The 17610-nt window shown below is 40.1% G+C and overlaps 1 protein-coding gene across 2 annotated transcripts in view; it reads left to right on the top strand.

The window, feature by feature from the left end:
* LOC110982473 (protein RRP5 homolog) overlaps window positions 1–17610 on the top strand; it is a 45088-nt gene that overhangs the window by 9406 nt on the left and 18072 nt on the right. For both annotated transcript variants that reach the window (XM_087144897.1, XM_087144899.1), the window contains exons 8-23: window positions 992–1105; window positions 2442–2657; window positions 3384–3569; window positions 3933–4079; window positions 4697–4877; window positions 6635–6834; window positions 7390–7590; window positions 10009–10179; window positions 10361–10574; window positions 11117–11248; window positions 12107–12360; window positions 12483–12553; window positions 13164–13343; window positions 14942–15038; window positions 16108–16253; window positions 17112–17211. In XM_087144897.1, the coding sequence (XP_087001023.1) occupies window positions 992–1105; window positions 2442–2657; window positions 3384–3569; window positions 3933–4079; window positions 4697–4877; window positions 6635–6834; window positions 7390–7590; window positions 10009–10179; window positions 10361–10574; window positions 11117–11248; window positions 12107–12360; window positions 12483–12553; window positions 13164–13343; window positions 14942–15038; window positions 16108–16253; window positions 17112–17211 (2610 nt within the window). The remainder of the gene's footprint in view (window positions 1–991; window positions 1106–2441; window positions 2658–3383; window positions 3570–3932; window positions 4080–4696; window positions 4878–6634; window positions 6835–7389; window positions 7591–10008; window positions 10180–10360; window positions 10575–11116; window positions 11249–12106; window positions 12361–12482; window positions 12554–13163; window positions 13344–14941; window positions 15039–16107; window positions 16254–17111; window positions 17212–17610) is intronic.

The following is a 17610-nucleotide window of genomic DNA, read 5'->3' as shown; positions in this document are numbered from 1 at the left end:
CTAGTTGAAAATTGGACATGCGTGCTCTGCACCTGTCACATATAGTGCGTGCTTGTGATGTGCCCTTCCATTGCCTTTGTAGGGTAGGCCTTACAGTATCATCTAAAGTCCTTACATGTACACAATGTACATGGAGTCCAGCCAAATAGGCCAAAAGGAAATTCAGGGGTATTACTAAGGGGGAGTGCAGGGCCTGAGACCCTCCATTTCCTGGTTTTGTTTGAAAATCTTTGGCCAAACTGAGTAACACAGTGAAAAGGGTTCCAAGGTAGGAGAATGCTGTGGACTGGAGAATTTAAAGCAGAATTGGGACACTTACAGAGGCAAAGATGAGGTGGTGAAAAGATATCAAAATGTAAAACATGATGGGTGAAAATGGTTGATAAAAGCACAGAATAAAGATACTTGTATTCCCGAAATGACAGTTACCTTACTTGTACTGTCTTAGCATAATTTTGTGATTAAACAAAATGGGAGGAAAATTACCATTTTGCTGTGAGCAAACAGCTTTGGCCATGTGCCTGACAAGCATTGCGTAATTGTGGGCAGCACAGGCTACTCTGAACTACACAAGCAATCGTGACATATTTCCTGCTTTGTATGTTACCCCTTGCAACACTCTTACAACCCCTGGAGGTCAGCCATTTTTATTGGGAAAGGGTACCAAATCATAATGGTATCGTGATTTTTACTTGACATACTTTACAAAAACTCACAATTAGTGGTGGTTTTGTCTTTAAACTTTGCAGATCTGAAGTGTAGCATTATTTGATGTGGCTGAGTATAACTTCTGAATTTGACTGACAAGAGTTTATTTTTGACTGATAAATGACATGTCATTGAATCTTGTGTAAAGTTTCATGATTTTAGTCCAAATTTCACACAAACTTATACAATGAAATGGTTTAAAACCTTCATGAATTGCATTGTTGTTAACTTCACAGTCAGTCAGTGAGACGTTTTTGACTTCTCTTTGAATGCATCTTTCTAGATTAATAAAGACAACATCAGGGTTGAGTTCCTGTCTTCATACAGGGGCTGCATAGACCAACTACATTTTGAAGACAACACTAAACCTTCCACTGAGTACGAGGAAAAACAAGTGGTCAGTTTTCCACCCAGTGTTTGTTTCTTCATTTCCCAGGACTCCATGTCAGCGGCATTATTTCCCATGTTTAAAACAGTATCATACTAGAAAATCATGCCTCTGTTATGATGAGAACATCTGGGCCAGTCTCCCTGTGCTGAGACGCACAACCAATGGTGACCGGCTCTAGAAAAATGGGTAATAAGTCACCAGATTCAGGTTATGAGTTTTTGATGTGGTTGGATTTTGTACATCACAAGCTACATTTTGATACATGCATGATCCCTGTAGTGCACTGCATTCCAGAGATATATAGACATTTGTATATCCACATTTTTCGGATTCAATAAAAGCAATTTTCAAGGAAAAAGCTCATAAAGTGCAGCGCTTGGAAACAATGCTACAGTGTATGAAGGATTTCCCACTGAATGGTCAATTTTTCATCATATTTATCAGTATCCATGTTTGTAGTCACAAATTCTAAAAATATAAATATTATAGAAGCTAAAACACAGAATCACATTTTTGAAGAAATTTTGCCCTCTCCAAATAGAACAGGCCATTACGTGTTTTGGCATTGCGTGACTTATTACTGTTTTTTGCAGAGTGGGTCAGAATTTTGGTGAAGGGCAGTTCTGTGCCAGTGTTGCCCTTGGTTTAAAATTTGGTTTTTCACGGGATATGATCATGATGTGATGACTGTTTACTCGCCAACTCCAGTGACTTTTTATTCCTCATTATACCCCAAAAGAGGGTTTAAAAGGTGTCAGTCTGTTTTTTTGGCAACACATAGCTTTACCTGTCCTTTAAACGTCAAAAGTTTCAAAAGAAATCTCAGCGATTGGGGGACACTTCCATTGAAGAAACATCACTAGAGGTGAGGTCCTAACTATGTACCATCATATGGGAGGACAGGACACTGCAGAAACTCCCTGCCAATATGTCAGTCCCTACCCACAGTAGTATCCCTCTTGCCGAGCAAGAGTAAGTTTCCAGACTACGACAAAATCTCTATATTTTTATAACAACCCAAGGTTCAAATCCCTTTTGGGTCAGCATGAGGATTGGATTTTTCAGTCCTTACCTAATTATTTGAGTTTTCCTTGGAATGTTTGTCCAGTTTTCCTCCATAGATCTCTAAAACTAAACATTTCTTCATTTTTTTTTGTCTTGGTCACTGACATGTATATTTTACCCTGTAATTGGCATTTGCACTGTTAGATATTAAAATAAGAAATAAACCAAAAATAAAATAAAGTGCTACAGCGTCAGTATTATAGACCTATCGGATTAAAATAGTCAGAGTGATACTTCTGGTAAGTTGAATCATTACTATGCTTATGTTTTTTGGCAGGTGCGAGCATGTGTAATATTCCACTGTCCTCACAGTAAATCCCTGGGGTTGAGCCTGATGCCGGCGCACACTGAGTCCACAGTGCAGGCTGATCAGCAACCTCTATTCCAAGGCCTGTGCGCTGGTGACATCATCAAGAAAGCCAAAGTTGTAAGGATAGATCCCAAAATTGGAATGTTGCTGCAACTGAATGACCAAGACAGAGGCATTGTTTATGTGAGTATTGAAAGCAAGGCAGCCTTGTGCATGAACATTATAAAGGGCCTTGCTGATCCATATTGCAGATGTTAGTGGAAAGGTCACGCAGTTGGCTACAACGTTTCTAATAAAAGAAGTGTCGGTACTCAGTGATATTCCAAGTGTCCCATTTCGGTGTGGTCGTTAAGCGTCAAAGTAAAACCGAGGCTGACATGAGCAACTTTTCAACCGTAGATGGTGGTAAGATACACCTGTCCCTTTCATTATGTCAACTGTATGCGATACATTGTCAAATTCACGCGAATGTTTGGTGTACATGTCAAAAGCCCACATCAATGTTCATGCATGTATAATGCTTGACACAGTTCGTACATCCAGATGAGATAAAGCTATTTCAATTAACTGGCGTTCTATATTTGAATAGTTTAAGGAAATTTCATTATCTTCACCACCCGTGCCATTTATCCAGAACTACTAAACTTGGTAATCATTTCTATTAGCTCCAAGAAATCTAAACATGTTCGGCCGCTGTGTGTCACACAATATTTCCCTACATATGAATATTGCCCATATCTTTATTATGCATATCATTCAATATGCCTTTCAGAATTCAAAGTAATAACCCTTTGGGTATGGAAAGCCTAATCCTAAAAATTGTCTACTCCAGAAATACCACACTCTAAAACAGTACCCACTCACAAAAATTTGCATTTTTCTTTCTTTTCCTTTGTCTTTAAACATTAGCTTCCACATATAGCAGACACAAAGGTTACCAATCCGAACAGTCTGTACCACGTAGGCAGCAAGGTAGTCTGTAGGATATTAGACTTCAACTTAATGGATGGGATAGCAACAGTCTCTATGAAGCAGTCTGTGTTGGATCAGCCATTCCTTGGTTACCATGACATCCAGCCCGGTTGCTTGGTCAAGGTATATTGCTACTTCCTCCTATTTTGCAAGAACAGTAAAATACTGCTCCATGGATGTTACAGGATTCAAACTCCCCAGTACTGCATATTCTATATGTGACAAATGTTGACTGTCCTCTCAAGGTGCTTTGGGGCTTTTTTTTTTACTCCTTAAACAAAGTATGAAGAAAAGGGAACACTCCAAGGATCCCCTAGGAAGGCTATTTTGATTGGACTGTAGAGGGAACAAATTAGATAATGACAAGATTAGAATTCACAAGCTTCCTTAGTCTAATGATGAATACATTGTGAGTTAATGTTGCATTATTTTTAAAGAAAAACCGAATTGATTTTCAATTTGTATCTTTTGTTTTTTATTTACTAGGGTACCCTTACAGCCATATTGGAGAAGGGTCTCTCCATTAAGATATCTGATCATGTGAGTGGGTTTGTGCCCAGAATTCACATGGCTGATGTGATCATTCATAAACCGCAGAGCAAATTCACTGTCGGCGAGCTGTTGGAACTCAGGGTAAATAATCCATTTTTTGCGTGTTATTTTCTGTCTTTTAAGTTTTGTGTTACTGCATTTTTTAAAAATGTAACTTCTTTTGTCCCAGCTTACAACTGTCAAAGGAATTATTATTTGAAATTCTAAACATATGATACATCTTTAGCTTTTCTGAGAAGAAATAACTTCAGTGGGATTGCATGTAAACCTTTGTAAAGTTTTGTGGAAAACTGGTGTTGGATTCTCAAAACATCTTCCACTTCAGTTCATTAATGAATTGGATACGTTTATGACATATTTTAGACCCACACTGAACTTGCTCAAATTTCAGTCAGGTCAAACTTACCGACAAAAGCAGGGAGCATACTGGAATAGTTTGGATTTTCATAGTTTTACCAATCGTTTTTATTCCTTTTTTTAATTGCTTCTTGCTTTATAAGGAGTTGGTCTCCGGCATTACATGGCGATAATGTTTACATCTTGGATAAAACTGGAAACTCGGCAACATCGTCAATGCCACTCAAGAATGTTTAAGCCACACCTGAGATTGTGAATTATGTCCTACAAGCCAAGTGTTTGAATTCTGTTGTTTTTTTTACAAAATATCCCTCCATGACGCCTGTCTCTTTCTGCCCAAGGTGCTGTACGTGAATCCAGAGAGACGTCGCCTGCTGCTGACCCACAAGAAAAGTCTTGTCCATTCTACACTGCCTGTCATAACCTCCTACGATCAGCCTCGCAGGGACATGATACTGCACGGTTTCATTATCTCAATCAAGGACTTTGGCTATCTCGTTCGTTTCTACAATGATATCACAGGTATGCAGCTTTGATTTGAAATATGAATGCCATCTTCCCTTCCATGTTTTGTCTAACATCCCCAAACTTTTGCAGTGATGTTTGCCCTAGAAAATAATCTGTTCCTTGCAAACTTAATAGACAAGATGTCTCAGAAAATAAGTATTGTATGTTTCGCATGCTTTGCTGAGATGCAGAAAGTGGCAGAAAGCAGTTTTTTGGCTTTTTTGGTAACCCCTGTGCTGCCCAAACTGCCTGATCTGGATGAGGTCACATGCTGTATGGTCTTGGTCAAGCACTCTCAAAGCCAGAATCAAGTATCTGTCAAGCATGCTGAGAATGGCAACAGATCCGTTGTGAGAGTTTCCAAACAGTGCAATGAGTGTCATTCGCTTTCTTACAACAACCATTGCATGTGGTGCTTGCTATAAACAGGGCCTTTGCTCATTTGACAGAGATCCTAAGGCATTAAGCACGGCAGAGAACTTGCGGACAAGAAGAGCAGATTTCGCTAATCAGTTCCTGTCGGAGGACATTTTAATACACTGGGAGTTCTCAGCAGCACCCATCACACGGAGGATGTTTAAACCTGTTGGGGTAAAGCCTGTGTGCGGTGCTGGCTGACTTCCATCCCCATCCCCGATCTTGAGTGATTCCCGTTAAGTTTGTACGTACTCAAACCTCAAACTAGTCCGTAGAGGTTGTGGATGTCTGGGATTCTCATGCAACCATGTTCTATGGCTGGGTGTTGTAGTATAAAATATCACTCAAGGATATTGTCCCTGAGTGTCAAAAAGTGGCAGCGTGGCTGAAGAATGGACATTTCCCATGAAATATACAAATTAGACAGGCTCATGTGCGCTATTACCACTGGTTGGTAAGCACAGCCGTCAATACCGTCAGTAGTGTAGGAGACCTGCTCTAACCATAACCTGGCGCGTTAAAGGTCAATCAAAACCATATTACAGCCTCAGTCAGATACCTCAGCATGCCTTTTTCGAGACTAAGTGAAGTTTTCTGTGTCCTGAGGTTAGAAAGTAACAATTCCTTGTCTTTAAGTTTGGCACTCCTATCAAACTGTACTAGTAGAAGAAATGGCGTGTATGTGCTCATAGCTGCACATGCATGGAGATTTGTATTATTAAGTCATAGATTTCAGCAACTTTGCCAACCAGTTTTAGTAATGCACATGCGCTGCCTTATTTACATATTTCATGGGTAAGGTCCATTGTTGTACAAATTGTGAAAAAATGACCACCAAGGGTCAGCATTTGTAAAGTTCAACTTTGTGAAAGAAAGTGGCTGTGGTATCTTGTGATTTTAAAAGTCAGTATTTTTGCCAAAAACAATACCACACCTTTGTTGTGGATTAATATGGTCTGCAACTGGAAAATATGAGAATGTAGCATCCAACATAGATTTCCACACATTTGTACTCACTGTAGAAACACTGTAAACTGATCCCAGATAGACAAAGTGCTACTTGGTCTTGGGTAATGAATACCATGAATGGCAGCTGAAGGTCCAGGCCCCAGACCCAGGTGTACTCCATTGTGGGAGGCCCTTGTCTCAGGTTTTGTCAAAAATAGGTTTCCAGAGCTATGGCAATGTCTGTTGTCATTGAGTTTCTACATATTTCAAGAAAAAAGATTGAGATGCACCCTTAGGGTCTTCTGCAAATGGTAGACAGTATCAAAAGAAGGCAACTTGGGGTCCAACATCTCAACCTCACAATGTCCACTTGGATAACATGTCAGTGTTTTGCCATGGACTTGCAGGTTTGATCCCACGTTCAGAGCTCTGCACTGGCCCACAACCAGTACCAGACGACTCTTACTTCATTGGTCAAGTAGTCAAGTGCCGAGTAATCAAGACCTACTCACCAGAAGCCAAACGCATCACTCTGTCACTCAGGCTATCAGCAACAGAGGATAAACAGACCAAGGAAATTGACTATAAGAACCCACGCATGGGCAAGGTTGGTTAATCAGTCTTCATTTCATCAGCCATGCCATCACTGTTGTCAATTGTTAGATATAGTCACCAAAAGGGATCCCCAAACCACTGACAGGTGTTTTCAAGGCAGTGGCTATGTTATCATGTATTATGGCAACATGTCTGAGCTTAAACTTCTCATTCTTAGATTACATGTATGTGCCATGAGTGGCTAGGAGCCTACTTCAATTTTGAGTCCTACGTCAATTTCAAGTAGAATTCTGAGTCAGTGCAAGTGAAAGGGCACTTACGCATTGCATGTATTTTCCTTGGCTACAGAGTTGCATGGAAACCTTTAATTAATGAAAATTAACGGGTAAATTTGCATTGAGTTTTATTGTTTGATTTATTTAGTTCATTCATGTCCTGATACTTACAAATAAATATCAAGATAAATATCTTGATTCGTTAGCATCCTATTAGCTTTCCCTTAGCTTTGCCTTTGGAAAAAGGCAAAGCTAATATACATATGTGCTTTTGTGAAAACCTGATATTTTGTGATTTTCCCGATTTAAAAATATTATTTTTCCATTACCAGCTGACGGATGTTAAAGTAACAAAGGTCAGAGATCTTGGGCTTGAGGTCAGCATTCAACCCGAAGGCACCCCTGCATTTCTTCCCAAAGTGCACCTGTCAGACTTTGTTGAAAATTGCAGCCTGATGTTGGCATGTTACGAGAAAGGTGACACCATAACCAATGCCATGCACTGGTCATTCTCACCCACCAGAAACTGTGCCGTATCCTTTCTGAAGTGTCAAATTGGATTTGGGGTTTTTATACACAGGTACCTTTTACACAGACAAACAATAGCCGAGTGTACCGACAGAAGATGGTATTCAGGGTGATGTCTTGCATGTGTACATCTACACCCAAGGCCGTAACCAGTCTGTATTCCAAGTTTACTGACTCTCCTTTATACTAGTGTGCCACAGAAAGCCTCTCAGACACCTCTGATTGGCCAGAATACCAGCATGATCTCTTTGAAATATTATTCAGTTTTCTATATGCAGTGGTCCATTGCAGTCCATTGTTCTCTCTCTGTGGTAATAGTCCCTCAGGAGACCACTTCGTTGGATTTGTTTTTTACTACAGGGAGTATCCTATTTTGCTGCTTTATAAATAGGCTGTCTTTGTGGAAGGGGAAGTGGAGTCAGGCTTGTGTAGTGGTACTGTAGGGTACCGAAGTGAATATGTCATGTGTATAATTGTGACCCGCTCTGCAAAAAAGGGTATTGAGGGACACTGTGCTATTTCACACTAAGGGCTTTTTTAGGTGGACAGGGTGATTTTTTACTTCCTGGGTTTTTTGGCTTCTATTATATCAGTACTTCCACAATTCATACAAGAAACCTAACTGTTGCTGTGGGTATCAAGAGACATTTTTCTTGGTTGATTTCTTTTTCCACTTTCTGTGTTTAAAGGGCTTTATCTCTGAAAGTAATTCTGTTAATGTGTATGATATGATTATGCAAAAATCAATATATCTCCAGATTACGAAATGCCTCAGGGTTCAAACCTACACCAAATGAAAGCTTACTATGTAACCTATTCAAAAGTGTATGTCCCATAATACCCTTTTTTGTGGAGCCGGTCACAATTATATGTAAAAGGCATAAGCACAAAAACCAGCCTGTGAACTAATACGCATGCATACTCCATTAATTTGCAGTACACTTCCGGACACCTCTCCATTCTTACCTGACCTCCCTGGGAATTTGCTAGGAGCTATCCTTTAGTCCTTCAAAACCCACAACTGTTCCTGGAACTGAGGCCACATTCTTTTTGTAAACTTTCAAGAGCAACAAGTCACATGTGAGGGTTTGGCTAGACTGTACCTTTCTGAATCCTGCAGAAACTTCTTAAACCTGATGGATTTAGAGAATCTAAGATCATAAGGATAAAAAAGACTTCTTTAGCCTTTAGCCTTCCCAAATTTTCTGAAATCCCCCAGCATAAGTGGCGTTTTTGGAAGGATTGAGCCCGTATGGCAAATTTGTGGCCCATTGAAAAGATGACTTATGTACAAGGTTTTGGGCTCAATATTGTTGCTAATGCTCACACACACTATAATTTGTGAAGACATTGCTTTGTTTTCGTGTACTAAAACATCTCCAGGGTCTCCACAAGGCACCAGATTTTGAATCAGCCATGAACACATTTAGGCTCAGATTATGCTTAACCACTTCGTGCCGGGGCATTTTTCAACATTGAGGATGCTGGGCCGGCATGACTATCATTTTTTCCGTTTTCAAAATCCTTCAACAATTCATCATTCCATTTAACAGTCGTTTATAGCCGCACGGAGTAATCTTTAGGCACTACTCTAAGTTGACAGGTGACCTTCATTGACGCCCGAATATTTCAGCCAGGCCTGCAGCCTTGTAAACAGAGCCCAGATTGTGCGGTGTTATACAACTGTCTTTTGTTCACGAACCTGGCTCAGTGCACTGCTGACCTCTTTTCAATAGGGGCCAGATTAGCATGCAGCGGTGCTGTGTGGCTCATTGCTGCGGTGTTGGAGAGCTTTTGTTCTCGGTGGTAATCCGCTTGCTCTAAATACCCCAAACCCTGGTATACGGTTTCAAAATAACGCTGGATTATCACCACTTTTGAGAGTGAAAAATGCCGGTCATGCCCAGCAGCCTGGTCTTTTGTTCGGAGTACGGTCTTTTGTTACAGGACCCTGTTTCCTTTGTCCGAGTTCGGAGACCCCGGCCACACATATAAACCATACAGCTCCGACTTCGGAGTCCCCGGCTGGTAGTGGTTAAAGTCATCCACACAGCTCCTGGATATCATTTGCACTGCTTCAGAATATTGAGAGGAGGAGTTTGGAGGATTATTAAGGCAGTGGCCAACCCTCCAATGAACACATTCAGGAAACAATGGAGGATTGAGGCTGTATGTAACTTGTACCCAGAGGCAGCTGAAAGATTTAGCAGGACTGAAGTTGTATTCTAGCCGAGGAAACGAGGAATAGTTTACCAGAGTAGTCAATCAGTCATTAAAAAGGACAAGGTTAATCAACAGAGAACCCTGCAGGATTTCAAAAATACCCAGTGTTCATGAAGACGCCCATTTTCATTTTGCTGACTTGCTTCATTACCATCACTCTTGGCATAAAAATTTAATTCCCTTGACAAGCTAACATGCAGATTGTAACTTGCAAACCAATGCTGATAGAAGCCAGGCAAAATAAAGAGCTGGTCCGAGGCTTTAGCGAGGTGCAGTCGGGGACACTGGTCATGGGAGTGGTGAAGCGAGTGATGCCGTATGGAATCTTCATTGAACTCCCGAATAACGTCGTTGGACTAGCCCCAAAAGCTGTATGTACATGTGTGTTTTTTAACCCTAACCCCCGAGGGTTTATGCAAAATCATATTGAAATTGGAAGAATTGGGACTGTTAGGGATAAAAGCAGAATTTGGAATGGAAAAGTTTTTGATGTTTTTTTGTGGAAGAGTTTGACATTTAGCCATGTGTACTTTTCATTTTCACCTTTGTTAGGCAATGTCAGATGATTTCATCAGCAGCTCCAACGCCTTCCAAATTGGCCAGACCCTAAGAGCCCGAGTCTCCGAGGTGGACCACGAGAAATCTCGCTTCCTACTGAGTCTCAAGTCGTCCATTTGCCTCCCTAAGAAGGGCGAGGGGCAGAGCTTGCTGGAAAAGTACTTCCATGAGAGGGATGTGATCATCAGAAAACTGGCAAACAAGGAAGGTAACGAGATGTTAGATGTATTGTGACCAACATAGTCTTTGACAACAATTTCCTGTCTGATACTCCCAGAAAGATAGCAAATATTGGTAGTGTTGGTGTGTATTTGGTTTGTTGTGGTCTGTATTAGTTTGGTTTATAAACATCAATTAAGATAATAAAGAGATAAAGACAGTGAAGAGACTTCTTAATGCAACACAAGTGATAAATTGTGGATCTTGGCAAATAGCAATTACTTGTACCAGGCCAAGCCATAAATGTACAATTTTATCAGGCTTACGAAGAAAAAACAAAACAAAATGGAACAAATGCTGAAATGACGACAAAGAAAAATGTAATTAAGGAAAATAGAAAAGAGTGAATACCAGTTCCCAAGAGTATGATAATAGATACAATTTATCATTCAGTTAATTAATCAGTGAGGCATGTTGACCACTGCCCTAGAATCTGCCTTGTTTCCTTTCCTGCTCTGTCCAAATGTTTATCAATTAGTATATCCTCTTCTGGGGTCCCTTCCTTTAACTTTTCATTATTTTTTTGGCCAGGTTGGGAGAAGCTCTTGGAGATTCAGATTGGTAGCGAAGTCACGGCCAGGATAACCCAGAAAGTAGAAGGAGGTGTTTATTGTAAACTGCCCAACAAACTCTCTGGATACATCCCAGATGCTGTCATTGAAGGTATACTAGCAATACACTTTGACACTAGTTAAAAGCTCCTTATGCTCAAATGTTCGATTGATTTGATGATTGATTAAAACTTGAGGCTTTGGGCAAGTGCAAACTTGTAACTGACACCAATCTTGACCCAGCTCAGGGGAGTCAAGTTGGTGTAGTACTTACCTCGACCTCCACCTCTGCAACCCGAGGTTCAAATCAAATCTAGGTTGGTATGCACATTTGGTTTTTTAGTCTCTACCTGATACAGTGGGTTACATACTCTAGGACATCTGTTTGGGTTTTCCTTCCACCTCTAAAATTTCTTCACTGTCTTCCTCATTTGCACTGATTATCATCCTTGATTTGTGCTTGCAGTGTTAACTGAACATTGAATACATGTAAACAAAATGAAATAAACGGAACAACTTACAGCAGAGAGCACAAATCTGTTTAACTTGGATGCATTTGGCAGGCAACAGCATCAGATTCTTTGTGGCTGAGGTTCCCTGTGATTTGTTTTGTAGAAGTATTATATTCACATGTATCCACCCTGACTTGAAGCACCCCCTCACTGGCAAAAAAAGGAACTGTCAAGTGTAATCATTGTTTAATCTGCGTACTGGGTATGTGTGCAGAGACACCAACATTTATTTGGTTGCCTGTTGCCGTTGACCGCTGTTCCTGTGTAGAAGCATGCCATCTGTTATTCCAGCATGGAGCAGATTATTGTCATGAATTTCAGCTTTTTGTACACGTGGTGTGGATAAAAGTATGGGAACTTTTTACATTTCAGCTTTTTACTAGCTGTTTTTAGCATTAATTTTGAGTGGTCACTTACACCCCTGTATATCTATCCTTTTTTTCTGTTGTCGTGTGTAGAACAAGCAGACTTTGAGGAGGGGTTAAAGGTCAAAGCCTGTGTCCTGCATGTAGACCTCAGTGCTAAAGTGGTTGAATTAACCCTTGATCCTGAAATCATCAAATTTGTTGCCTTGGGTGCCAAAAAGAAGAAGACGCCCAAGAAGAGCAAGAGTTCAGAGGATACAGAAGCGGTGGTTGCCATGGTGAAGGATGATTTCATCCTGGTGTGCTTGAAGGCCTCTGGCAAGCTGGCTTACATTCCTGGGAGAAGGGTGAGTTTGTTGGTTCAAATCATCAGATCATATCTGAGATTTTTAGTTGGGAATAAAGTTTATCCTTTTTGTGGGGTTTAGTTCACCTTCATGAGCAATATTTTGTTTTTCTCTTGTAACAGCATCTCAATGACATTAGGACAGGAGTTGATGTGCTAATAGTTGGACAGACAATAAAAGTTACCAAACAAAGGTAAGTGCATTTTGAAAAAAGTTCATAAATTAATCCCTTTTCTTTGTGAAATTTGACAGACATTCAAAACTCCAGATTCCCCTGCTATGTGTACAGGGAGTAACCACCAGTCAGGAGTACTACCATATTTGGACAGGCTATTCTTAAGTTTTGGTATATAATGGGACAAAAACACAGACTAAACTTTCCATTAGGAAAAATGTATCGGCTGTGCAAAAAAGGGACATTACAGACATTATCTATACATTCTAAACTTGACTTCCACTGTTTTGATTTAAGAATTCATCATTTGTGAGTTCAGAATTCGTCATTGCCAACTCCAGATATACAACATTATCTCATACCAGGCAAACAAATTGCTGGCACAAGCATGGAGTTTTGAATAAACAGGGGGTTTGTTTTGCTAGAAGAGGCTTTGGGATTGCATATTTGAATTGTGCGTGGCTTCTCATGTGCACATCTGGTCAACAGCGAACTTGTCGCCTGGCACAAATTGGTGAATACGCCAATTAGCATTCGGCTTTCCATTATGAATATTTACAGGGGGGTATGGTTATTCAAAACAGGCTTGTGATTGATTTCATCTGATATTCATGATTTCATTCCTCAGGATGCTCAACAATCGCATCTTGGCATCACAGTTTGTCAGCAATAAGAAAGACCCTAAGCCTGCTCCAAAGAAAGCAGGAGATGCCACCACAACAGCTGAACAAAAGGAGAAGAAAAAGAAGACACCCCAGGGAGTGATTGAAGCTCACAAGTTACAGCTAGGCCAAAAGGTCACTGCTGTGTAAGTAACACTGTATTGCAGTTCTGTATGTTTCTGGTTTGTATAGATGAAGTTTTTGTGAAGTCAATGGTAAGCAAGTTCTTGAAGGAGAAAGCAAACGAAGCCTGAACCTAAAATTAATTGTGTAAATCCAAAACAACATTGATTCTATCTGTGTTGTCTTTCCCTGTGCTTAACTTCTTCCATTGCGAGAGCCAGTCTTTTCTATTCATATATAGACTGGCAGTACGTTGACTAGTGCATATCTGTGCACCCCCTAGAGACTGCCAGTAACCAGACGAGGGTCCTGCTTCCCAAGGCTGGAGGCCAAGGGAAATGCAGCCCTTGTCTGATCATTCACAGGCCTGAGGGGGCACAGACATGCAGAACATACTTAACCACTTGCTGCTGGGTGTAATTTTAAGTTGCATGACATAAAACTGGGAGATTCTCGAGATTTTCCGTTGTCAAAATTCTTCAAAAAATCATAACTTCATTTACTGGATGTTTACACCCACACGAATGACTGTCTGGTGGCTACTCTAATCTAACAGACACATCTATTGATGCCCGAGTATTTCAGCCAGGCCTGTTGCCTGGTAAAAAAAGCCCAGATTGTGCGGCATTACATAAGTTTCTATTCTCGAAACTGGCACAGTGCGTGGCTGGCGTCTTTTCAATAGGGGCCAGATTAGCATGCAGCGGTATTGTATCGCTCATCACTGGAGCGCTTTTGTCCCTGGTGGTAATCTGCTCGCACTGAATGCCACAAACAGTGGTATAATAATTCAAAACAATGACAGATTTCCTCCTCTATTGCCAATTAAAAAATGTTAGCAATTCCCAGCAGCTCGGTCTTTTGTTCCACGTATGGTCTTTTGTTATAAGGCCTAGCTCTTTTGTCCGATTTCAGGCTCCCCGGTTTCGTGTATAATGCCTATGTGCCCAAAACTGGGCTCCCTGGCAAGAAGTGGTTAAGTGACCAAATTATGCTAGTTTATATGCATTATGTAAAATGCCTCAGTCCAAAATGTAAAACAAGAAAAGAAACTTTATAGAATTTTATACTGAAAATGTTTTAATTCAACCATAAACTCACAAGCAAAGCAACCAGTTCAACAGTTGAAGCAATGCTATTTTTTCCCCTAGTTTCAGTTTTTGAGTTGGTGTTCACAACACTGTAACCAGTCAAAATTTTGGATATAAGTTCTCAAGCAAACACCGTACTCCAGAATTACATGCACGATGTCTTTAATAGCACGCGCCCAATTTATGTTGATGCATATTTCATGCACTTGCCTGAAGAAGCTGCAAGGGGTGTTTTATAAATGTATTTCTAATAAGCATAATTGCAATATTCACTAGGAAATGATGCTTTATTAAAGCCAAAATTTAAACTGCTTCAACCCACTCAAGTAATTTGTATTGTCTCAGACTGCTTAGCCACAAGGTCAAAGCAGGTAGATGTTATACATGAACGTATATTCATTTTGATCTTTTATATGGATTTGTTCAGGCAAAAAAGTGACCCAGAATGCTTTTTTGTGCTGCCTGACTTTGATGCATTTAATTTCAGAGCATGGTGTCAACTGTTTGTACTGTGCTTGTGCTTTTTTCAGGGTGAGGTCTGTACAAGAGTGTCAGCTGAATGTCAGGGTCAATCATGTGATCACTGGTAGAATCCATGTGACTGAAATAACTGATAAGATGGTTCCGGTATGTAGTTTGAACACCCTTATTTTGACTTAGGGAATAAATATCCACTCTTGAAATGGACTCTGATAATGGCCCAATCTGCAGGCATCCAGCATCCATTCTCCTTCTGGGGTCTCTAAGGAACATTTAAGACTGGCCAAGCATGTATTTCTTCCCATTCATAAATACTTTTTCAGTCTGACAGTTAAAGTAAGTAAAAATTTGCAAGGTTTCAATGATTTTGTTCAACAGTTTTACTTATTTTTTTCGAACACCTCTCTACACGTTTTATGGTATGTTCCTGTTGTGAGTAGTCACAAGTAATCACCTTATATGGAGATAGGTATGCACTTGACACGTATGGCGTTTGGTGGTGCAGGATGCCATAAGCCAGTGGCAAGGGACATTAAATTAGCATCCATTCTTCTGTGGTGATCTTAAATAAGTTTGGAAATTACACATTTCCAATGCTGTTGTTCACAAAGTTTACTTCAGTTTTTTCAAACAGCCCTCTAGCCATATTATGTTATGTGCCTCTGTGAGCCAGTGCTTTATCACTTTAAGATCGGCCACGTGGCAGGCTCTCAACCAATTAAAATGACTAAACTGTCCTAGATATTCATGAATAAAGTTTCACACAGCGATGTTTTGCCAGTCCCCTTCTGACCTTTCATGTATTCTCAGTTTTCTTTATACTCTGTATGTGCCAGCAAGGCTACATTGTTTCTCACAACCGATCATTTGACTGCTTTATAAGTTTATTGTCTTCCGAGACCAGTAAACAGAGCTGTGATCAGTAAATGGAAGGTTTCATTACCAGTTTGAATTGAAGCGTATCACTGCTCTCCCAGTTTTTGCACAAAATTTCTTACAAATCAAGGAGCATAATAATTGACATCAATGTGGAAAAATAATGGAATGAAAGAATAGTCTGATCAATGTTTGTTCCTGGATTTAACACATGCATGTGTGATCTTCATTTTCAGTCTGAAACAACTATTCTAGGTTGTATGCCTTGATTTGCAAGGAAATTTCCGTTTTTGTGATAATATGCCGAAGTCATAAAAAAATGATCTTTCACCTGACACAGAATAAGTTTCCACTGCACAAATTTAAAGAGGGTATGGAGTTGGAGGCCAAGGTCATAGGTCACCGTGAGGTCAAGGATCACCGCTATCTTCCCATCACACACACCAACTTCACCAAGTTGGCATTGGACCTGACCATCAGACCAAGGTAGCTTGCCTGATTAATTGCTGAATTCCTACATGTAGTTATTGTTTGTGAAAATGACAATCAAAACCATGAATATCACTTTGATCGGGAAATGTTCTTATTGATGGCCCCCCATTATCGGGCTGTGGGAATCAGGAATAAGTATAACTATTTGGTAATGAAATTGCATTTTAAAAGCATGTTTTGAGATGTTAGCTGATGCATATGCCCAACATTAACCCTGACTATCCTCTGTCCTTCACCTGTTGGTGATTCCAGGACTATGAGGGTTAAGGCCCAAAATTACTCTTCCTCCTTTTTTTTTCCTTTTTATGGTGTATAATCTCGCCAGGATTCTAAAATAATAACTCACCGAGTAGGACCAAACAGAAGGTGGACTCTCAGCCCCTTCCTGTAACTAAGGGCCAGGACTTTGACCCCTCCCTATCTTGAAGTCAAAGAGGTAGAACACCTCATAAACATGCAGATTTTGTTTCTGATTTTTGTGGGAATTGGGTATGATGGAATGTTCAAATATTCTATCAAAAGAAAGGTCAAATGTTTGAATATACGGTTATAAATTCAAATCGACTTAGCCCTTGGTGTGTATGTGGGCGTTGAGTACAATCGTGGCTTTGTCACTGTTGAAAAGGGAAAATTGAGTGAAATCATTTATGCTTCCTGTTGTATTCTCTGTGCAAGGTTTGTCTTAAAAGCAACTTTTGACTCATTTTGTTTGACTTGCATTACAATTAATGTTAATTAACTGATATGGCAAGTAAATTACAACACACTCATTGTTAATGTAACATGCACGCATAATATTTCAATCCAAAGTTAAAATTAACTGCACAATATCATGTTTATTTATGCTTTCAGCAAACTGAATGATGACAAGTACATTGTTGAAGATGAGTCATTAGAGAAACAACTGCAGAGGTATCAATCAGGACAGACCATCAGTTGTGTAGTACAAAAGGTGACAGATGTCTTTACCTTAACCATTTTAACAAGTCCCGTTGAGACAAATGGTCTGGAATTGTTCTGATAATAATCATTTTGTCCTCCAGTTAGGGTCAACTTAATTTATTGATCTTAAACCCTGAAGGGAAATCTTAATGTTCTCATAACTTGTGGGGTCACAGTTCATAAAGATGTACACACAGGTCAGCTTTCTCGTTTGTGAGAAGTCAAGCATATTGTGATTTAGGCTGTGTCTCACTCAACTGGCTGTGGCTAAGAGTCACAAACTAAGTCTATGGGAAGTTGCTGCAGCCACTAGCCCCATCCAGGTTATTTGGACATTGCCTTAGTTTCAAGTTTATTCGGTGATTTTTGAATGGACCACTTTTTAGAAACATCTTAGCATTAGCCGGAT

This window comes from Acanthaster planci, linkage group LG13 (assembly GCF_054643075.1).
Source record: "Acanthaster planci isolate LZ-2023a linkage group LG13, COTS_SCS, whole genome shotgun sequence".
In the NCBI taxonomy this organism is placed as follows: Eukaryota; Metazoa; Echinodermata; class Asteroidea; order Valvatida; family Acanthasteridae; genus Acanthaster; species Acanthaster planci.
Note: the sequence above shows the minus strand (reverse complement) of the source record. Positions and strands in the feature narration are given on the sequence as shown.